General features: G+C 43.9%; 1 protein-coding gene across 1 annotated transcript in view; it reads left to right on the plus strand.

The window, feature by feature from the left end:
* The window catches only part of MYO3B (myosin IIIB), a 356270-nt gene that overhangs the window by 2715 nt on the left and 329347 nt on the right, over nucleotides 1–24208 (plus strand). Inside the window, exons 2-6 of the mRNA XM_006766548.2 lie at nucleotides 7556–7739; nucleotides 8451–8585; nucleotides 16137–16241; nucleotides 16461–16560; nucleotides 19099–19175. Of these exons, the coding sequence (XP_006766611.1) occupies nucleotides 7556–7739; nucleotides 8451–8585; nucleotides 16137–16241; nucleotides 16461–16560; nucleotides 19099–19175 (601 nt within the window). The remainder of the gene's footprint in view (nucleotides 1–7555; nucleotides 7740–8450; nucleotides 8586–16136; nucleotides 16242–16460; nucleotides 16561–19098; nucleotides 19176–24208) is intronic.

The following is a 24208-nucleotide window of genomic DNA, read 5'->3' on the forward strand; positions in this document are numbered from 1 at the left end:
GGCTGGGGTGCCTGGCCAGGCTTGGTGAGGGGCTGAGGGCTGTTTTCAGGCTGGCGGGTGACGGAAGCTCCCAACTGCTTCTTTTTTTCTTTTTTCTTTTTATTCTGGGCCAGCTTTAGCCTGGCTCCAGCTCTGAGGCCTCTGCTGCTGAAAGAAGGTATCTGGTTTGTTTTGGTTCTATAATCGAAACTCTGTATCAACTCCAGATCTGAGATCCCAGGCTCGCTGAAAGCAGGTTTCTGGGGTATTGTTTAACTTATATGTTTGTAACTATGTTTCAAATTGCAGGCTCAGAGGCCGGCAAGGCAGGCGGGGAATGTTGCAGTCCTCCGTCACTGAAGCAAGCAAGCCTCATGTTCAGTTTAAGCTTCCTGGCTTCCGGCCGCCATCTTGGCTGACAGTTAATTTGCATATCGCCCCTGATTAGCCAATGGGAAGGGTAGCGGTCATTCGCCAATTACCATGTTTCTCTTTTATTAGATAAGGATGCTTGATAAAAAAATCAACTCTTGATGTAAATATTTTTTCCTAGTTTGTTTTTGGAAAAATGTTAATACTTAAAAAGATTGGCTGTAGAGAAGTTTTTGTTCACACTTTTTCTCCCCCAGAACCCACAGATTACATATTTTCTTGTGTTGACTACTGAGTATTTTGTTTGCCTTTTATTTTGTTTTGGGGTGTGTGTGTTCTGTGTACCTGAGAAGTTCTCTCTCCGCCTTGACATTCAGTAACATTACCAGGAAATGTCTGTCTGTCAGTCTTCTTCACTACACACATCCGTTTTAAGGACAACATGTGAAATTTGTTCCATGGATTCCTTTTATTGCTGAAGTCAAGGCTCAACTTGGACTCTTCTTCCTTTTCCTTTTACTGGCTGCCTGGGCGGGGCCAGGGGAGGCGCCCACCCAGCTAGTTAATGTGCAAGCTTTTCTCTCTTCCTGGTGTGACTGTGCTTAGCCTTGGGCAGACGCAGCTTCCATGTCATTGGGCAGTTTCTCTTTCAGGGACAAGATGCAAAAGATTGCAGATTTTTGTGGTGATCATCTTTTTGCTCATTTTGGCATCTGTATATTGATGTCCTTTCTCTTTTCCTCTTCAGGAAGAAAGAGCAGAAGTTGGATGGGCAGGAGAAGGTCACTTGCCCTCTTCTGCCTATTGATTTTCTGGTGCCATTCAGCGGTCCATTAGTTTCTCCTAACTACAGTTCTGTATTTAGAGCAGTTTGGGCTGGGACATCGGCCACAGAGTGGGACTGACTGTGCCTCACTCTGTGGGAGGTGGATTGGGAAGGTGACTTTCTGACAATCAAATGCCTGGGTGTTTTTTTTGGTCTTATATTAGTGGTTTACTGTTTCCTACGTAAGTAAAGTGCTAGCACACATAAGACTTCGAGCTATTTTATTCATTTAAAAAATATTTTTATTGATTTCAGAGAGGAAGGGGGGGAGAGATAGAAATATCAATGATGAGAGAGAATCATCATCGACTGGCTGCCTCCTGCACCCCCCACACTGGGGATGCAGCTCAGAATCTGGGCATGTGCCCTGACCAGGAATTTAACCCAGACTACATGGTTCATAGGTTGATGCTCAACCACTGAGCAACACTGGCCAGGCACTTTGAGACTTTTTAGAGTATTATCCAGGGTGGTGGTGATGAAATGCTTCAGGGAGGTGGGATTGATCATGTGTATGAATAACGGAATGTATACTGACATACATTAGCTCTGCAGAATTTTATAGAACCTTTTATTATGGAAATTGAAAAACATACACAAGTAAACAGAATATAATAATGAACCCCCATATTCTCAGCTTTAATAATTATTCCCCGGGGCCAACCTTGTTTCATAATATGGCTCTTCCTGCTTTTTCTTCTCATACATGCCCAGGCATATTATTGCACCTGTACCTATTTCAGTATGTGTCGTTAAGCAATAAGGACCTTTTAAAAAACATAATCACAAATACAACTATCACAACTAAAACATAGTTAACAATGCTTTCTTAATATCATCAAATAACTAGCCAGTTATTTGATCTAATTACTTCATAAATGTTGTAATTTTTAGCTTGTTTTTGTGACTCCATACTTGATTTCACAGTTGATGTGTATTCTAAGCCTCTTTGAATCCTGAGGTTGCCCTTTTCAATCTATTTGTTTTTATTTGCCATTTAGTTTTTGGAGAAATTGGTTTGTCTTGGAGAGTTTCTTTGAGAGACTCAGAGCCTGGATTTCTCTTATCTCAGACACGTGGTATTGTCTAACCCGTTGCCCTATCCTTTTTTTTCCCGTCATTGATAATCTAGAAGCTAATCAGATTCAGGTTTAAATTTTATTTTATTTTTTGCAGCACTATTTCTTAGGCAGTGCTTCCATCAGGGAGCATAATGCCTGACGTTCTGTAATGCTAGAAAGCTGTGGAATAATGTTTGTCAAAACCAAACCTTAACATAGTTCATGGTTTATTTTTGAAAGGTATGTCCTCTGCTGATATTTGAAACCAAAACTCCTAAGGAAGTCTTTAGACATTCAATCCTGATAAGATAAAGCAGAAGCTGGGTGTTAGTTTACAGCCATATGTGAAATGGACATGAGCTGTGTCACCCAGGCCAGTGCCCTCCCCTCTGGTGGGAGGGAGCTGGAGCTGAGTGTTCTGGTGGGGATGGCCTGCCCTGCTCCTAACTGCAAGCAGGGGTCACGCCCAGTTCATTTGTACTCATCAACAGAACAAACATGGCAAGCCTGCTTTCTCACCACCGTAAGGAGGCCTGGCTCCTGCCTTCTAAGAGTTTGTCTTCTAAAAACAAAACAGACAAGAAAAAAAACAATTGTTCCAACTTCCAAGGGACTATGTTACTGCAAGGAGAAAATCTCTTACTAAATATCTATATCTACCTATTTATCTATCATCTGTCTATTACTCTATCAGCTTACGTAATGAAGAGTTTTGGCATTTCCTAGATATTTGGTTAGTAATAATGTGTGGATAAAGATAGGTAAATATTCCTTTACCACCTATGTGACACTTTACTGGATGGGGATATCTTTCCTAGGTGATGTCCTCTTTGCCTTGCTGATTGGTGTTCCTGGTAGTGGAAGGGTTTGGATGCCACAGGAACATGGGCGACAGCAGAATCTTGCTCTCAGAGAGCAGCAACTTTGATGAGAAATCATTTGTGGCATTGAGTTACGTAATGCTATACACGAAAAAAACAGTGTTCACCAAGTCTTCACTTTACAGCCACTGCACACACAGGCAACTCCAGGCCAATAGGACCTCTGATTGGTTGGTAAACTGCACGAGCCTTCTCCACACTGACAAAGCCATGGCTTAACTCTACTGAGGCAGACTTGGTTCTATTTGTCTCTCAGAGAGAGTAGCCTATGTAACCTGAGTTTTCTCACTTCCCAAGGTCACTCTTTCATTTCACGTTCAAATAAATAATGGGGCCCCATTTGGGGGGACTGCAGGAAGCCCAGGTGCTTCCTCGTGGCCTTTGAGGGTTCTGCAGAGTCCTGAGGTCCCAAGTTTTTATCTCTTTCATTTCAGATTGCTCCTGGCTCTTTTTTTGGTCAACCCTGGCTATTTCCAGGAGGCTCCAGCTCTGTCATGCCCCAAACACAGGCATAGGCAGAAGGGCTGCCGACCTTCAAGGTTGACATTCTGGTCAGGAGCAGCTGTTTGGCTGTCGGAAGGGCTGCCCCAGCTGCCTCCCCGGCAGGTTATATTCACCTTCCCAGGGCTGTATAAGCAGCCATAGATCGAGCTGACTATGTAGTCAATTGTCAGAGCGTTGATAGAGGTGGGTATTGATTTTAAAGAGAGAAGACTGTCAACCCTGTTAACGGACACCTGTTCATTTGCACCTTTAACCTTGTCTGTGGGCCTCAGGTGGAAGTCATGGGCATGGCAGTGGAACCTGCCTGACCTGCCTCCCACTCACCATCATCGGCACCTACTGCGGATGAATCCCTCTGGGGAGTTCTTGTTTGGGGGCGGGGTGGATATTTCCATCCATTAGGTCTGCGGGGCACTTAGCCTCCATCTGATTGGGGTATTCCCACACAGACCTTTTCAGTATTTGTTACAGTTGGTCAGAGGTAACCAATGTTAACTGGCGGATTCCCTCCGTTCTATTGTGTGGAACGAAGGTCATGGATTGGCCTCCTTTGGAAGGGTCGGATTCTCGTTTCTTCTCTTAAACTTCAGCTTCTTCATCTGTAAAAAGGGAGTGTACTCGTTTGCTAGGGCTGCCATACAAAGTACCACAGGTTGGGTGCCTTACACAACAGAGCAGACATTTTTTTCCTCGAAGTTCTGGACACTGGAAGTCTGAGATCATGGTGTTGGCAGGGTGGATTCCTTCTGATGTCGCCGTCCTTGGCTTGTAGATGACCATTTTCCCCGTGTCTTTACATGGTCCTCCCTTTGTGCGTGTCTGTGCCCTAATCTCTTCTTATGACACCAATCATATTGTAACTAGGGGCCCCCATATGACCTCATTTTACCTGTGTTACCTCTTTAAAGGCCCTACCTCCAAATATGGTCACATTCTGAGGCACTGGAGGTTAGAGCTTCAAGATATAAATTTGGGGGAAGGTATAATTTAGCCCATAGCAGAGGGCAAGGTGGGTGAGGTGTGGGTATGTAAACAGTGGTTTTCTAACATTTCTCTGGGGAGGCACCAGATACTAGGTGATAAACTGTCTCAGTTCGCCCAGTTCTGAGAGGTTCCCAGGCTATGCCACTTTCATTGCCAAAACCAAGGCAGCCCCAGGCAAACCAGGATGATTGGTTACAATGTCTGTCCTCCCACTGGGGACACAGGGTGGGCACTTGGTTCTCTCAGTCAGAGCTGCCCTGCTTCTCTCAACCTATATGTCAGCATCCTAAATAAGATTTCATTTAACAAAAGGGTTAGAGGTCAGAAATCACTAGAAAACCACTTGATTCAATGGCCTCCATGATCCTCTCCTGCTGCCACATTCTATCATTTAATTTCGTTTGCATACACCAAATCCCAGCCATTCATTGGAAACTATTAACTGATTGGAGCAAAACTAATTTGATCCTCGTTTAGTCTGTAGCTGAACGTGAAATAGCACAGAAAACGGCTAAGCTCTGCCTGTTCTGAAGCAGAACCTGGGGCTGCGCTCTTGTGATGACAGATGACACTGCTGAGTGCTCACTGCGCTCACTTCAGTGTATCATCATCTCCTGATCCTGAATGCAGCCCGTTTAAGTGGGTTGCATCACCAGGAGCAGCAGCCCCATGATGCAGATGAAGAAACTGAGGTACAGAGAGATGAGTAGCTGGCCCAAGTCTCAGGGTAGGGCCAGGATCCCACAGGCAATTTGACTTGTGTGCTGCTGTGTCCCTGCCCTGTGCCCAGAGGCAGGTGACCTGCCGGTGGAGAAACAGGGATTGCTGTTGGAGTGCAGCAATTCCATTTAGGCTGATGGGCCAGATTCTTCTCTCTAGGAAGCATATCTCAGAACCCTCCCCTCCCCACACCAGCTGGCCTGGCCTTGACCAGCACCCCTGGCTGGTCCTGTATTTTGTTATTGTAGAAGCCAAGCTTGGAGCAGTTCTCAAGGCGCTGAGAGACTTGGGGGATCTCCCAATAAAGAACACCGAACTGCTTAGTGACAAAGCTATTTCCTTGCCAATTCTTTTTCAGGTCTTCCGATGACATGAAGGGAGAAGTTGGTGCTAGTCTTAACTCCTCCCCATTACTCAATGATCTCCTTTTTCAGCAAGGGAGGGCAGGGACAGCAGTGTCTGGCAGGACTGGAATAACTGTTTCTTTTAGTGTAATCATCTTTTTGCAGTTAATTTTGAAATATGGTGGATGATACTGGTTTTGCATTTAGGGTAGTGACCAAAAGTGCCTTTAAAGATATTTATTCATATGAAAAAGCAATTATTTTACATGTTTGTAGTAACTAGCAGCACAGGTGAAGTACAGACATGGCAACAATTGGGACGCCTGTCGGGAGAAAGATTGACTTTGTGAAGCCCGGACCAGGAGGAAAGGTTGGCGTTCAGGAGCATCTGGAAACCAGCAGAGGGAAGGCAGGAGCTGTTTGACCAGCTGGCCCTTTGGGTTCTGTGCCTCAGCCCAGGGGGAGCCTTGCCTGGGCTCTTGAGGTGCTGGTTGCAGGCCCCTTCGGAGCGGGGTGTGCCTGCCAAATGAGCTCCGGGAAGACAGGCTCCCTTCCAGTGTCAGCCCCTCAGCCTTTGGGATTATATTTTGTTTTCTTTTGGTAATGGTTTTCAATATCTTTGAAATGCTCCCATCAGAAAGGGTAAAGATAAAAAGTCAGTTCTTGTGTCAGGGCACAAGGCTGTGCCTGGGGAGAATGCAGCCTGGAAAATAATTAGAAGTGCAAATTGGAATGCCCGGCATGGGGCAGAAGTGTTTTCCCTGGTGGACACCAAGCCACGGTGTGGGGCTTGGAGGCCATGGCTCTTGCTGTTGGAGCCTGAAAGCCTCTCCCCTGGGGTTGAAGCAGAATGGGGTTGGGACCCCTCATCCAGCCCGGGAGCGACCTAACTTCAGGGGGCTTTTCCATGGGATCAGTCTCGGGTGACCTTGCTTGCTAAGCGTGCTGCTGCTGCTTGAAGTACAGCTGACTCTCGCATAGTACAGGTTTGACCTGCATGGGTCGGCTTATTCTTGGATTTTTTTTTTTCAGTAAATACAGTCAGCCTGTTGTATCTGTGGGCTTTGCATCCATGGATTCAGCCAACTGCCCGCAGATTGAAATCATATTTTTGCATTTCCAGCTGAGGTTGGTTGAATCAAAGATGTGAAGGGCCTACTAGAGAGTTAAAAGGTTTTCATGGGTTTTTCCACTCCGCAGGTGGGGGGTGGGGTGAGGCCTCTAAACCCCACATTATTCAAGGGCCAACTGTACTTAAACTGCACAGGGCTGTGTCCTTATTAAATAGGCAAAGTGCGTTTGTGGTTCCTGGTTAACCACTCAGCGTGATTCCCACACTAGGCTGTTGGTGAACTGACAGGGGCTGAGTGCAGCCGATCCTCGTAGGACTCAAGACCTGGTTGGCAGTGGTTGCTGTCCATTGACTGATACCTGGTACAGGCATCAGATCCTTCCCAGCAGCCCAGACTTCGCACATGGAGTTTGGAGGTTGGTTTCCAGTGATCATCAGAGAGGCATGGAGATCTAACACCTTTGGCTTGCAGACGCTTCTCCTGGCAGCAGCCTACAATGACAACTGTCCAGCCAAGCGCAGTTGGCCTCTTTAGCCTGTTTTCTCCCCCCTGCTGTGTTTATATAACCCCCCTTGTTAAAGTTGTGTTTTTAAAGATATTGTAGAGTCATGTTGCCAACCCTCTAAGTTATATCTCATTTCTTAAAGAAGCTTCAAATCCCCTTTAATTTTTTTTCTTAAAATAGAAAGGGAAAATGAAAAGAAAAAGTACCACAAGGTTGCTGGTTCCGAAATAAAAATATTCTTGTTTTGAACGCCCATGCCCTCAGTGCTGTGATCTGTTGCCTGTAACAAGCTTTTCTCTTCACCAGGAAACATCTTTATGGATTGTTTCATTACAACCTCACCATGCTTGGATTTGAGTCGCTTCCAGACCCCACGGATACCTGGAAAATTATAGAGACCATAGGTAAAGGCACCTATGGCAAGGTCTACAAGGTAACTAACAAGAGAGATGGGAGCCTGGCTGCAGTAAAAATTCTGGATCCAATCAGTGTAAGTAACGGTGGCCCATCGTTACCGCAATATATTATTTCACGGACACTGAGTTTCCCACTTCTTTCCTAGGTGTAGGGATACTTTTCACTAGAGCTGGCATGAAATCTCAAAATGAGTCGCAGTTTGTCAGCTCATCGGAGTGACAGGACTCCTTTGGGAGTTTAAACTTTCCTTGACTTTCTGTTTCTTGTCCAGTTTACTATTATTTTGACCCTCTGGGCTCTTCTAAAGGGATTCTCTTGAAAAGAGTGATGTATTTCACTCCCCAGGCTTATGCAGAGGCTGCTCTCGCTGTAAGTTACAAAGGGACCCACACCTGTGGTACCTAATCACCTTAGCCTGGCCTCTTATTTCAGAGCCCGGAGCATCGAGGCTTGTAATGCTGGGCGTCGTTTTGCACAGTGAGGTTATAGGTGTCCAAGCCTGTGTCGGGTCCCTTCAAGCGACTTCTTAACGGCTTTGAAAATTTGGACATTTCTAAATTTAAAAAAAAAAATCTATGATAATAGTGCTAACGAAAAAAAGATATAATGAAGACATTTTATTGATATAATAATTATTCAAGTTCGATGTATTCCAGATGTGGTAGTGATGACATAAAAATGCAGAGTGAACATGCTTCCTTCGCTGATCGCTTTATCGTGACCTCCTGCCGGTGCCCTTCCTCACACGTCAGGCTGAATCCAGCATTTTTTTAACCCTGTGTAGGACATGGATGAAGAGATCGAAGCAGAATACAACATCTTGCAGTTTCTTCCTAATCATCCCAACGTTGTCAAGTTCTACGGGATGTTTTACAAAGCGGATGAGTGTGTGGGAGGACAGCTGTGGCTGGTCCTGGAGGTAAGAGGCTCTCGTTGGGGAACTCGCCACTCGAACAGGGCTCCCGGGGCACGCAGATGAGTTTTGCCTGAATACTGTGCCGCACACATTTGAGAAGTCGGTCCCTCCTGTGTGTCCCAGGTACCTTACCAGGTGTGGCATTCTCCTCCACAGTTCTTACAGGTGGGTTGTGGACTGAAAATGTGCATGCTTCTCTGCTTTAGAATTTTAATAATCGCGTCTTCTACTCCTGGGTGACTACAGGAACACAGTTGGAAAAGGTTCTTTTCTTCCCTTTATTGGGGATGTTTTGCAGGAAACATGATTAGAACTCATTTTCAAAAATTGTTAGCCCAAGGTTTACTTGGCTCTCCATGTTTGGATTAGCCCGTTTATGTGTATTAATCCTCAGCTTAGATTGGGTTTTCTCAAAACAGATTCTGAGGGTTGTGTAAGAGGGTTAATGGTGAGATCATGCAGGAGACGGGCCCGAAAGGGAGAGAGGAAGGCAGGGACTGGGCAAGGAGACACTGAACAGCAGTGTGGTTGCAACAGAGGCTTCAGCCCATTCTCTGGGGGGCGGGGGGTGAAGAGCTGCCTGGATTGTATCTCTGCATCAGCCAACCCTGGCTGCCTGCTGTGCTGGGGTGGGGTGGCCTTGGGTTGAGGACTGTGTGTATGTGTGTTTGTGTGTGTGTGTGTGCGTGTGTGTGTGTGTAGGGGGTGGCAGGGGGACATTCCCTGTAGCAGGGGGCAATTCCTTGTGAAATGTGCTACTAGGAGCTGGGAGCGGGGAACAGCCAATATTCCCAACAGGGAATCTGAAGAGGAAATCTAAAAGGAGCACCGCTGTACCCACCGTGTCCGCCTTATCTCTCCCTCATTAGTGGGAATGAATACGCGCAGGAGTCAATTCCCCACAAACCCAATGGGGCTAAAATGGCAGACACAATCATGACAGTCTATGAAATTAGTACATTAGGAGAGGTTACTGCTTCCTACTCACAGAGCTCACCCTGCTTTGTTCTGGACCCTGCCCCTCGGAACCAGCACGTGCCACCGTGTCTAGGGTCACCCAGTGAACCAGGGGCCCGTGGACACACGTGGGAGCTGTAAGAGAGAGGCACCAGAGGAGAGGCCAGCCCTCATCACGGTCTAGTGCCTCTTGTCCGCGTCTCCCGCCTAGCTCTGAGAGGGCCTGGGTCTGGGGAAACATAGACTGGTTTCCATGGCAACCATGTATGGGGAATTCACTTGTTATATTCAAATGGGATAATCTGCAGGCAAACCAATTTGAACATTTCTGTCACATCAATTGCCTTCCTCAGAACATGAAGATGTAAGGCGTTTTGGTTTTCAGAAATCGCCTTTGTTTAGTTGGCTGGTTGTCATCTAACACATTCTCAGAGTATCAGATTTTATTATTCCCCTTCCCTGCCCTGAAAGCATGACAGATTTTATCCTGCCAATGAAGCTCTAGAAGAACACTAATTTTTAAATGCTGCTTTTCTTGGGACATGGAAAGGAGTGTTTCTAGGGTCTCTGATTATATCCTTCTTCAGCTCTATAAGATCTCCATGTTTTAAACCTTATTATAATTTAATAATGGAGAGACAGTGACCAAGAAATCTTAGTTTCTGTTCATTTTCATCCCTGACTCAAAAAGGCTCTGTATTTATTTATTTATTTATTTTTTAAAAAATATATTTTATTGATTTTTTTACAGAGGAAGGGAGAGGGATAGAGAGTTAGAAACATCGATCAGCTGCCTCCTGCACACTCCCTAGTGCCCACAACCAAGGTACATGCCCTTGACCGGAATCGAACCTGGGACCCTTGAGTCTGCAGGCCAACGCTCTATCCATTGAGCCAAACCAGTTAGGGCAAGGCTCTGTATTTAAATATGGAGAACTGGAACCTCTAGGAACTTTCCAGGGCCTGAAAATAGGCCTCCCCCCACCTGATGTGACCGGGCAGGTAGGGGAGCTGCTCAGACCTGTGGCTACCTGGAGAATAAATGCTCTTCCTGATGAGGAGTGACCGGAGGTGGGCCCTCCAGGCGTGGCCAAGGGGCCGGAAAGGGCCACGCATGGTCTGCAGATGAGAAGGAGCCCAGAACTATGCACTTAGCCTTGTGCATGTGCTCCCCTGCAGGCTGTCTTTTGCTTTTTCAGAGTGACCATGGACAGATAATGAAGCTGCCCTGAGACACTGAATTATGCATACCTCAGCAATACAATATGCTGACGTTTATGGCTCTTGCAGATTGTTTTGATCCCTGAAAAATTGGTGGTAGAGGGAAGCAGATGTCCTCAGGTCTTTTCTGTCCCAGAACGGGCCTCTATGCCAACCTGCCGGGTGGCTAAGAGTGTCCAGTGCCCACAATATGCAGATAGAAACAGGGATTTCTGGGCTCCTAGAACTGGCAGGAACCTTGGCCTTCCTTCAGGACAGCCCCCTTGTGTTCTATTGAGGAACGGAGCCCAGAGAAGGAGTGACATGCCTCCAGTCATATAACGAGCTAGATGGCAGAACTCGGGGGAGCACTGAATTTGGGCACTTTCTCCCATCACACACTGCTGTCTGTGGTCCTAGAACACAGAGTTGGGCCCCGCTGGTGTGGCTCAGTGGTTGAGCATTGACATATGAACCAGAAGGTCACCATTTGATTCCGAGGTTGTGGGCTCGATCCCCAGTAGGGCATGCAGGAGCCAGCCAACCCTGGACCTGCTGGGATTGGACCCCAGCATATTCCTTATCATTGGTGTTTCTCTCTCTCCCTTCCCCTTCCTCTCTGAAATCAATAAAAATATATATTTTTTAAAAACACCAACAACCAAAAAAACAGAGTTGGGCTCTCTGGCTGGAATCACAGTTTCTGGTCTCTCTCACACACACAGTGGGAATTCCATGACGTCCACACAGTACCTTGACCGTTTTGCTTCCTTGACAGCAATTTTATTTTTTCCTTCTTTTTTCTTTTTTCTTTTTTATTTTTAGAGAAAGAGGGAGAGAAAGGGAGGGAGAGAGAGAAACATCAATGAAAGAGGGAAACATTGATCAGCTGGCTCCTGCACGCCCCACACCAGGGATCTAGCCTGAAATCTGGGCATGTGCCCTGGCCTGGAATCAAACCGGTAACCCTTTGTGCACTGGATAATGCCCAACCCACTGAGCCAGGGCCCTCAGCAGCTTTTATAGGAGTGCTTTAGGAGACTCACACAATAAGATTATGATGTGCTTAATATTGTTCTCCTCATCATGCATATTGAGATTAAATTTATGTCGCCTTTGCTGTTTCCTTGCTGAGTGAGCTGAAAGGACCAGTGAGCAGCTATTCCACGGAGCAATTCTAAAGGATAGAAAAACGTTATAAAGAGCCCCCTTAAATCACCACAGCTCTGAAAACAAAAGCAAATAAAAATGTCATTTCTGAAATTCATTGCTAATTGCTGGCAGAAAGTAAAGCAAAGCTCCCTTTATGACAGGCACCTTCTGTATCAGAAAGATAGGCAGAGAAGGCCCGCACACAGAATAATGTTTCAGAGAATTTCTGAGTAACTTTTATTCTAAGTTAATATTAAATTTTTAAAAAATCTATAAGTCTGATGATCTCTCACCTAAATTAAATATAGTAAGAATTTAGACCTTTAAGGAAAACACACTTAGTTTGCACTAAGACATGAACTAAATTTTCTCTTTTTTCCTTTTAGCATAAAATCTTCATCAGGTTGATACTATTAATTTCAGCATGAATCATGTGTTCAATTTAAAAGAAAGAGTTTGGAGGCTAGGGTACTAGTAAATGAGGCTGAAACGTAAATAAAAAACAAACAAAAATGTCTTATATTTTAAACCAGATAAAAAAAAATTTAATCTGTTTTTTTTTTTTGTCCTCCCAGAGATCTATGTATAAGTTCAGTAACTAAGCTGATTGGAGGGGATAGGAGGGGGGACACCTTTGCCCAGTATTTGCTTTAATGTAAGGCTCTAGAAAGCCCAGTATAGGCCTGAATATCACTGCAAGTGTTGTACTTTCATCCGTTGATACTGTGGCATGACTCAAGTTGATCACATAAACAAATTGGGGTCACAGCAGGACTCTGATGGTCTGGAACATAGGGTTGGCCAGAGGTGGTTAGAAAGCACTGACTCAGATGGCAGGTTCTGGTGGGATTCTAGAATGAGAGTCACTGGAGTACTGGGGGCCAGGAGGAAGGCACAGAACACTTGGGAATGGAGAAGAAGGGGGGGACTTTGAAATGGAACAGAGTTGCATCCTACATACATGTGCTGTATGTGTTCAGCAAAAGCAAGAGAGAGTTAGAAGCTGAGGAGTGGAGTGATTCTGCCCACCCCAGTTCTGCTCAGTGGGCACATGTCCTGGAGAGAAACTGAGATGGGAGGTGGGCATCCTGGGGCCCATCTACCGCTTGTGGTGTGAGCATCTCTCCACTCTGACTAGGACTCTAGGGTTGCCAGGGACATCGTTTTCATTCTTTTAGGTACAAACCAGTGGCTTCACCTGGTATCAGCAAAACAAACACAATTGTTCCCAACAGTGTGGAGGGAAAAATATAAGTTGTGCTGGCCTTCCTGAGAGGTGGACATCGTCCAGTGCATGCTCCCTAAGGCAGCTTCTAGGGCGATTTTGATGACCCTTGACTTTCACTTTATGCCCTGAATGGAGCCTAGCATCATTGACAGATAAAGTCCACTGAACAAAAGGACACTGACAAGAAATTCCTCCTAATTCTGCACTCTGACTAGGTCAAGTCAACGTGCCAGTGCAGAATCTACTTATAAGTTGGAGTTTTGACTAGAATAAAGGTCTGGCGATTGTGTTGCATCGGCCTTTTTAATAACACGGAGGAAAGTTGATGGCTAATTGAGCAAGGAACATTGTATTGCTTGAAATTATGACCATCTTAGCAAATGCACATACTGTGATTGAATCAATAGTCAATGATGTTTTGGAAAATGGATGTGGTACGTAAATGATTTTCTATTTTTCCTGGTTCAGAGCAAAATGCTCATTAAATTCTAGATGCATCCGGCTGCCGCATTTGCTGAATGCTGAGGGCGTAGGGAGGAATGCAGACAGGGAGACACACCTCTATTTGAATCTGAAGGCTGGCAGAGTGGGTGGCAATATTTGATACATTTAAATACAATTTTTTTTTTTGCCAGGCTTTTAAAATGCTCAGTCCACTTCACTGAACATTTACCTTGGTCCGACAATTGTAAGTGTGCACCCGATTTCCTTTTTATATCCAAGTACCAAAAGTGCTTTCTCTACAACCCACGGGCTGCCCTTTAAAACTTTGCTGGGCGGCTTATCAACTTAGCAGAACAATTTCCTCTAAAGTTTCCCTGAGCAGTTTAATTATATGCCTTTTTTGTGTGGCAGTCAGACAGCTTTTAAACCCTGACATTTAGTGAACCAAAGGCACCGACTGAGTCAAGATCCTTTTGTTGTGTTTAAACCCACAGCTTGGTTTTGATCCCGCTGACAAAATGGCTGTTCTGAATCCCTTCACAGGTGCTAGAGCCAAGAAGAAGGTTTATAAGTCGGCTGCCTATATAAACTACGGCTGAATAGGCTCCTGTTTCAAAATGGCCACGTTTAAACTAGGGCAGGAGAGAGGCTGAAATGAGGTTTCAAGGGAAAATTCCAGAGCTGAGTTAGCTTGGATCATCACGCAGTACTCAATGTGAACTTTCTCTGGGTAGGATTTTAACAGTGCGCTTGTGATTATGGATAGCACCCGCCTCCCTGAGAGGAGCCAGGCTGAGGAGTGGCTCTCAAGCAGGTGTTAGAGTGCCCTGCATGCCCATAACTGTGCTGTCTTTAGGATCAAGAACTGTATTAATATTTCCCTTATTTTCACATGATCCCTAGATTGTCTCTTCCTCACTTTCTACATATGGTTGGTCAGAAGTCCCTGCCTATCCTGACTCATAAAAGCCTCTGTCCCCGACCTTCATCCCCATGACTCCTGACCTTTTGGCCCTGCCTCTCATGATTGCTTCAATACCTCCTAATAGAGGTCAAGCTTCTGGTGTCTTCCTGTTCTGCCCACCCTCCAATCTGCTGCCCACGTCATCTTTCTAGAATACAAGTCTGAACAGTCGTCCTGCCTACCAGTAAAACCTGTCAACAGCGTACTCTTCTTATCTAATGGTATATTTTGCTACTATAATATATGTGTGTGTCGCAATAAAGCCCATATCCCTTAGCAGGGCAGACCTGTCATTCCCTGTTTCCCACCTTCCTTTTCCATCTCCCTGCCCTAGGGCCCTAGAACTCTTTGTCCCAACAATAACCGAATGTTTAGGAAACACACACACACACACACACACACACACACACACTGTCATTCCCTGTTTCCCACCTTCCTTTTCCATCTCCCTGCCCTAGGGCCCTAGAACTCTTTGTCCCAACAATAACCGAATGTTTAGAACACACACACACATACACAGACACACACACACACACTCACTCCTCATTCTTTCATGTTCCCTTTGCACACGATGTTCTTTTTCCAGGGATGCCCTTCCCCTTCTTGTTCATTTTCCATGCACTCATTTGTCCTTCAAACTCATTGTAAATGTTATATCCTCTAGGGCAATTTCTCAGATTGTCCCCCTTCATCCTACCTCAGCAGAGGTTGCCATTCCCTCTTCAGGGTCACCCTACTCCCTCAGGCACACCCCTAGTTCCACATGCCACACTCCTAATTGCTCATGTGTGCCTTCGTGGTGGTGGGCTCTTTGAGGGCAGAGACTGTGTTATACTCATGTTTGAGTAATGGGTCTGAACCGGGCAGTCACAAACTATTAACAAAGAGGTAACTTTCTTTTCAGTAACGGAACCCATCTTTGTTCTTGAGGCTCTGGCCTGCCTAGAGGAGACAACCGATTTTAACTTATTCTGTTCAACTCAGTCCCTCTGAGTGACTTTTTGGGGAAGAGGCAAATTCTAGTATTTATATCCCACTTTCACAGTCCAGTTCAAAGCTCAACCATTTGGACAAGGACTAGTATTTTTAGAGCCTTTCTTTCTTCCCATTCCCTCTCCCTGAGTGGCACCTGGATCTGCATATAAGCAAATGCTCATGTGAAGCCATGACAGTGAGAGCAGGGATGCATTCCCACCCAAATATCAAGGGCATCCATGTTGCCTCTACTGGTCTGTTCTTATCCTCAAAATGCATGTTTTAAAAAACAGTATTTATGTAAAATGGAAAATATCCAATATCCAATAAGTCACCATGCCATCTCTTTTGAATTTCTAAATAATGACTGTACTTTTACATTTCACTTGACAACTAAAAAAATCAACTTTTTGGACATGTACTTTCACTCATAAATCATTATCTTGAATACACACACACACACACAACTAGATTTAGCTGTGTAATGGAATTTTGAAGTTTAATTATTTCTACCTGGAGTTTTGTGGTCTGCAAATTTATTTTACTACACGAGGCTTTTATTCTTATGTTCTTTTTCTTTTTTCTTTTTGTATGTATTCTGCTGTTGTCTGTCTCCCCTGCATGTCCTCTTCAGCTGTGTAACGGGGGCTCAGTCACTGAGCTTGTCAAAGGTCTACTCATGTTCGGCCAGCGCTTGGACGAAGCAGTGATCTCATACATCTTATATGGAGCCTTATTGGTAAGAAAGTCCAGTGTTCTGGGGATGACAGCAGAAGAGGCGATTTGTCATGGGCTTGATCCCCATTTCATATTAACAAGGGGGAACGGCCCCATAATATAAAAGGTGTATCACAGCAGGGGTGTTAGATTCTTAATGGGACTGTACTTGTTGTAAAATAATCATGCAAAATTTCCCTCTCTCTTTCCTGTTGTTTGGTGGTGGTGGGATGCCATGCAGGGCCTTCAGCATTTGCACAATAACCGAATCATCCACCGTGATGTCAAGGGGAATAACATTCTTCTGACAACAGAAGGAGGAGTTAAGCTCGTTGACTTTGGTAATGACTGTGCGTCGTTTGTTTTCTTGATGTGTGCAGTTACCCACGGGCAGCAATTTATTGCAGTCTCAGAAGGCTGGGGCCTCTGTGCTTCGCCACAGGCTGAGGGACTTTTCCCATCGAACACAGGCTGGCGAGTGGGGGGTTTACCAGATGGATCACCCTAAGAGAGGCTGTTTGTTAATCTATTTTCAGCGTTAGAAGCAATTTTATTAAAGAGAGAAAATAAAAAGTGTTTCAAAAGAAGAATTTGACAGAAAACCTTTTTGCTTTTCTGGGAAGAATTTCATGTCTCAGGGCAATTGTCCATCATTTACATTTTGTCATTTCTTCATTTGCATATGAAAAGAGAAAGCAGTTTGGTTTTTCAAATGACTTTCTCTAGCCTTAGGCATACGTATTCCCAGGGAGCAGAAGGTAAACTAGACCTTTGGGTCTGGGAACTAACCTGCCTGTAAATTGTGATTATTGCTGCTACACGTGAGGCTGGTTGAACTGGAAACATTGACAGGAAATGGAAGTGTGAGAAGAAATTCCAAGAAAAATGACCTAAGGCCAGAGACTATTAAATATCCCCTTGCAACACTCATGTACTGATATTCACAAACCAACAAACCGGTTGGTTTTCCTTTTTAAGTTTATTGAATGGTTAAATCTTCTAAATCAGTGGTTTTCAACCTGTGGGTCGCCACCCCTTTGGGGGTCGAATGACCCTTTCACAGGGGTCGCGTAAGCCCATCGGAAAACACATATATAATTACATATTGTTTTTGTGATTAATCACTATGCTTTAATTATGTTCAATTTGTAACAATGAAAATACATCCTGCATATTAGATATTTACATTACGATTCATAACAGTAGCAAAATTACAGTTATGAAGTAGCAACGAAAATAATTTTATGGTTGGGGGTCACCACAACATGAGGAACTATATTAAAGGGTCATGGCATTAGGAAGGTTGAGAACCACTGTTCTAAATGATTTCAACAACAGCTAGTACTCTAGCATGATTGTTACAAATAATGAGAATAAATTTACAGAAGCATTTTTTAAAATATATTTCTTTATTGGTTTCAAAGAGGGAGAGAAAGATAGAAACATCAATGATATGAGAGAATCATTGATTGGCTGCCTTTTACATGTCTCCTACTGAGGATCAGCCTGCAACCTGGGCATGTGCCCATGGCTGGAATCGAACCTGGGACCCTGTAGTCCACAGGCTGACACTCTATCCACTGAGCCCAACCGGCTAGGGCTACAGAAGCATTTTTGAAAATGTTCTTTAACAATGTCAATGTAATGAGAGAAAAGACCAATCATTTTGACTAGTCTTTGCTTTATTGGTAAGAAAAAATTCAATGTTAAAATATATCAGCAAATCATTTGCTCAGAAGAAATTACTCAAAAATAAATGAAGTTAGCCCTAGCTGGCTTGGCTCAGTGGATAGAGCATCAGCCAGGGGACTGAAGGATCGCGTGTTTGATTCCAGTCAAGGGCGTATGCCTGGGTTGTGGGCTTGATCCCCAGTAGGGAGTGTGCAGGAGGCAGCTGATCAATGATTCTCTCACATCATTGATGTTTCTATCTCTCTCTCCCTCTCCCTTCCTCTCTGAAATCAATAAAAAAATTAAAAATAAATAAATGAAGTTACTTAGATGTAGTGGCCTATCTACTAAAGAGCAAGCAAAGGAAACTGGGGGGGTGGGGGGAGGGTGCATTTTAAGTTTTATACTCCTCTTTCTATATACGGAATGGTATAACTCCACAAATGTGTTGATATGAAGAGAGTGGCTCAAAGCTAAGACAGATAAAGTACATTGGAATTACATTGAAATTCAGGTCCTCAACACTGAGCCTTACATAATAATAACTTAGTCAATTTCTTTTCCCATTTGACAAACAGTTTCTCGTTAGTTTTCTAGGTAAGATAAGGCACTGAAAACGTTTTATGTCCATACTGATGCTCTGTTATAGATAACACATGCCAGTTTTCTTTCTTCATAAAATGAAAACCATTTTAAGAAAGAAATCACCTGAAATATATTGGAAATATGATATAAATATATTTTTGGTTGATCCTGGTTGTCGATATTTTCTTTTGATTCCAATTTTGCAGCAATACGGGTAGAAATGCTTTTTAGGGAAAAAATTCTGGTGATGTAGATAGAGTGATAAATGCTCCAACATAGGGTCAGCAAATTAGGGTTTAGCTAAATCTGATCTGCCTCCTGTTTTTGTATGGCTTTTGAGCTAAGAATGTTTTTTTACATTTTTAAATAGTTGGGAAAAGAATCAAAAGAAGGATATTCTATGACATGTGATAATTACATGCATCTATGAGTAAATTTTTAGTCAATGTGTGGTCTGTGGCTGGTTTTGCACTATAATGGCAGAATTGAGAAGCTGTGATAGACCATATGGCTCACGAAGCCTAAACTATTTATTATCTGATCCTTTATGGAAAAAGTTTGCCAACCCCTGGTCTAGCATCATCCTCTGCTCACTGCTCAATTTTGACGCCCTTGCCTTATAGGTGTGTCAGCTCAACTCACCAGTACACGTCTAAGGAGAAACACATCTGTTGGCACCCCCTTCTGGATGGCCCCTGAGGTAAGTAGAGCGCATCTGTTTCTTTGTGTTGAGTGCCTTGATACTATGACTTTCTATGGGAAATTCATATGTTTTAAAAAATGTTCAGAAAGAAGAAAATCCTTTATCCTCATTGAACTGTTGGAGTTATGGTTTGATGAGTGACAACAATGACACCTAATCTCAGAAAAGCAAGATTAAGTCACAGCTAGCCAATAGGATGCCTCATGCAATTAAAAAAGGTGCCCCCTCCAGAAAATGCAGCTCTCTCCAAGGGTCATGGCTTCGACTCACCCAACTTTTATGTAAATTAGAAAAAGCTACCTTCCCTGGGGAGATGCAGCCCCAGCGATGCATGGCTTGATGAAGGGACAGATTTCAGCTCCAACTAGAAATACATGCAGTGTTCCTGGTATTCTTTTGTGGGGTTGTTGTTGTTGTTACGAGATACATAGCAGCTAGTCTTATGTATGTTTTTGTTTCCCAATTAAACCTGGGATTTGGTCCTAATTTAGTTTTGGCATCATCATGGAACTCTCCGTGAGATGATACATGCGGAAATTTGGAGAATCTCCCAGCTAGATAAGGCATACCATGGCACACAGGTACAGTTTTCCTTGTATAGTTTCAGCATTTAATTCCACAGTGTTCTGGCCTGTGCCTGAGAGCAGCCATCAGGGATAAAGCCAATGGGTTCTTTTTGTAAGAGTAAGTCTTTACAATAATCTTTTTAGAGTTCTTTCCCTCTCCATTCTGCCCCCATGGTTGTCTTTCTTCTGTGTGTCTGCCAAGGTGACCTCCTACACGGTAATCGGCTCACAGCAGTCTGCTCACCTCTCTTCAATGGCTCCCAATTCTCTATGTCCCTCTCTTTCATACTTGGGTAATGGACAGGCCCATTTTAGAGAAAAAGAAAAACCCTTCAGATTCCAGTGTTTACTTAAATCTTAAATGTTTCTTAGATAGGTTTAAAAAAAATAAAAATAAAAAATAAACTCCTAATTACTTATATTTATAGAACTATAAAACAAAAAGAAAAAATGTATTATGAAAAACCAACAAACCCAGAAACATTCAAGTAAGCACCTTTAATTTACTGAGACGAATGACATTGTTTTCTGAGACTCGGTTGTCCTTTGAGAAATGAATGTGTTTCAGAGCCTGACAGCACAGATTACTTTAAGTTATTTTGTCAACCCCGCCCCATGTGGAGACCTCGGTCTCACCACCACTTTATTTCAGCTGGGGTGCTCTCTTTGTTCAAATAGGACCTCCTCTGGCCTCTAACTGGCACATCTCAGGCTTGCTGCCAGCTTAACAAAAAACTTAAGTCTGGTCACTGAAACTGTGGCAAATGGTCACCCAGATGATCTGGGACGTGTTTTTACCGCTATCCCTCCAATGTTATTATTATTAATACAATGATCATTGGAAAAAAACACAAAACAAAAATTTTCATAGGGATCTCATGAACCCTACTTTGAGAAACACCACAGGACAAAATCAAAACTCATTTGGATGGTGCACAAAGCCCTTTAGTTCCAACCCTTATCTTGCTGTCAGCCTCATCTCAGGTTATTTTTCTCCAGCTTACCTGTGCTTAATGACTCAACAGTAGTGAACACCAAGTAATTCTCCAAGTTCATCCTGATATATTATTCCCTTGGACCCTCTTGTGTATTGTTATATTGTCTGGAGTGGCCCTGAGAACCCTGGAACTTTCCTCCTCAGTTTCAGCTCAAATGCATCTTCCCCCAGGAAACCTTCCCTGGTCCCTGGCTGACACGGAGGCTCCTCCTCCTAAATTACCACCGCAGTCTTCACACCTTCCATCAGCACCATGGCCATCCTATTGGAATTGTGAGCAGGCAGGTCTGCCAGCTGGGCTCTACGCTCTGGCAGGGACTTGGCACACCCAGCGCTCAGTATAGTGCTCGGTACAGAGTAGGTAGGTGCTCAAGAGCATCTGTTGGAGGAATCTATCCATTGTTAAAGCGGCCAGAGGAGAAGATGAATTTGCAGGGTTGTTTGAGGACAGCTTTACAACAGTGGTATTAGCAAACTTCTCTGTAGATTTTAATTAACTAACTAATCAATCAATTTTTTGTTAATCCTCACCTGAGCATATTTTTTTCATTGATTTTTTTTAGAGTGAATGGAAGGGAGGGGGAGAGACAGAGAGAGAGAAACATCGGTGTGAGGGAAACACATCAGCTGGCTGCCTCTTGCATGCACCCTCCAGGGACTGGGGGAGGAGCCTGCAACCGAGGTATGAGGTACAGGCCCTTGACCAGAAGTGAACCCAGGACCCTTCCATCCACAGGCAGACACTTTAACCACTGAGAAAACTGGCTAGGGCTATAGATTTTAATTATTATTGAAGGAAAGCGTAACTGAGGCTACTCAGCTCAAATGTGGGTGACATAACCAGGAAGATGGCGTTTCTCTTCTAATTCATAGGAAGCTGGTGTTCTCAGAATCACTGAACAAATGGGCTTTGCTAGGTTCTTCCCTGCCTACCTGGTTCAGATTGAGCTGTAGTTATCTGTGATGATATATCTTTTCTGGAGCAGGTCATCTATCTAAATGCCTTTTAGGCAGTTGGGGGGAAGGTTGAAGTTTCTTTCTGAGTCTTTGGATTTTTAAAAATCAACAGAAATCAATATCCCAAAAGACATGTTGGGGTGGCAAACTCTGCTTCCCTTCGATGTGATGGCCTGCGGAGTATATTGACCTTACTACGCTTCCACTTCTGCTTGTGTGAATAACTGCTACTTAGATTAATTATGGCAACAATGCGCACAGGCCAGTGTCAGAGGAGTGAAACCATTGCAGGCGACCAGTGCTTTTATGTTGAAAACGCAGCTGAAACATCCTTGATTCCATTTTATTTTTGAGATATTGAACCAAATTATTCTTTTCCCATTCCCATTTCCATTTTTGTTTCACCCGCTGGAGTAACTGCGATATTTAATTCAAATAGGCTGCGCTGCAAACCGGGTAGTTAATGGAATGTGACCACACCACAATCAATTGTTGACGAGCGGTCCAAGTGCACAGTTCACTGGGGCAGCTCGAAGCTGCAGCTTGAATGGACTCTCATATGGTTAACATTTTCCACCTATTTCCTCTCACCGCCTCCTTTGGATGCTACTAAAGATGAAAAATGCTGAGTAACAGTGGTATCCTCTCAGCAATGTAGGAGGAGAGAAACCCTAGGCGTTGCCCGGGACTTTGTGTGATAGCACTTTGAAGCAATGCTACTGGGGAAATATTGTGTGGCCTAGTAAAGGGTTAATGTAAAAGTCAAGATCAGTACAATTTTTTTTTTCTACAAACTGACTATGTCAGTAGCATACTGTGACACAGGGAAGATTATTTTAAGAGGGGAAGAAAAATGGGCAATGTAGAAACTATATATTGAACAGATTACCTGAACAAAATGACTTAAACAATAGGAAATTAAAATCCTCAGGTAAATGTAGAGATCGGTGATTCCAGGGCTGATTGATTCAGCAGCTCAGTAAACCATCAAAACCCCAGGTTCTTCATTTCCCTGGTGTGACCCCTGCGAGCTGAATGGTGGTAGTGTTTGGCATTGACTTGGGGCGGTTATGACAACATCACCTGTGAATATCTGAGGGGCGGTAGTGGCTGAGCTTTCCAACATCCACCATGCAAGTGCCAGGCACAAACAGACACCGCCTTTCACTTTTGTGGGGCTGCTCTGACAGCCAGTGGAGAAGTTAAGTGGGTTCTCCTCCGGTCCTGGGGTCGAAGCCTTGCCCAGTCTGTCTTAGTTTCCTAGGCTGCCAGAACACAGTAGCATAAACTGGTGGCTTAAAGCAACTGGAATTTATTGTCTCAGTTCTGGAGACTAGAAGCCTGACATCGAGGTGTCAGCAGGGCCATTGCCTCTAAAGTTTCTAGGGTCTTCCTTGCCTCTCTCCAGCTCCTGGCCGTTTGCTGGCAGTTTTTCGCCTTTTGGGCTGCCACAGCCAATCGTCAGCATCTGCCTCTGTTGTCACACACGTTCTCCCGGTGTCTGTCTTCACACGCCGGGCTCTCATAGGCACACCTGTCATTTTGCATTAGGGGTCCACCCTACTCAGTATGATGTCATCTTAACGAATTCCATCTGCAACAACCCCATTTCCAAATAAGTTCACATTCTGAGGTACTGGGGGTTCGCACTTTAATACATCTTTTTTTGGAGGACACAATTCAACCCATAACAACTCTCTCCAAATACTTAGCAGCTCTCAGCTACAGTAAATACTTCCAGTTTCCAAGGTAATCAGCCAGTCATTTGGATCCTACAGATCTGCATGTTACAGGTGCTCCCTTAGTTGGAGAGCTCAGCCTTGCCTCTCTTCTCTCTCTCTCTCTCTCTCTCTCTCCCTCTCTCTCTCTTTCTCTCTCTCTTTCTGCCTTAAGTGTCTGAGTCATACACAGTTCTTTCTGGATGTACCAAGCATAACAAATTGCCTTCCCACATAGGCCCTCAAAGCCTTCAGAATTTTGTTCTGTCCTACCCGCTCTCTGGCATTTATTTTTTATTATCTCCTGAGATGTCTGACCCAGGTTACTTCCCTCAACCTTCTGTGTACGTTGAGCCTCTGGTCTCCCAGCTTGTGACTTTAGCCTGTAATACATATATTATATCTATATCTATATCTATATCTATATCTATATCTATATCTATATCTATGTCTATATATCTATATCTAATCTATATCTAATCTATATCTATATCTATATATATCTATATCATCTATATCTATATCTATCTATATTATAGTCATACACACAGTCTTTCCATTAGCCATGTTTATTATCTCTTTTCTCCTCCATTGTCTCCTAACAACCAATTTCTTATAGTAAATAATATGAATAGTAGTGTCTGACATTTGCTTAGAACTTCTAATGTTATATTTTAAGCGCTCACACCTACCTGTGAGAATGCCAGTTAGGCATCATTGCATTGATCTTACACATATGGGATCCAAGGCTCTGCCAAACTAAGTGCCCAGGGACATTGAGTGGATACGTGG

Source organism: Myotis davidii, unplaced genomic scaffold, assembly GCF_000327345.1.
Source record: "Myotis davidii unplaced genomic scaffold, ASM32734v1 scaffold59, whole genome shotgun sequence".
Classification (NCBI taxonomy): Eukaryota; Metazoa; Chordata; class Mammalia; order Chiroptera; family Vespertilionidae; genus Myotis; species Myotis davidii.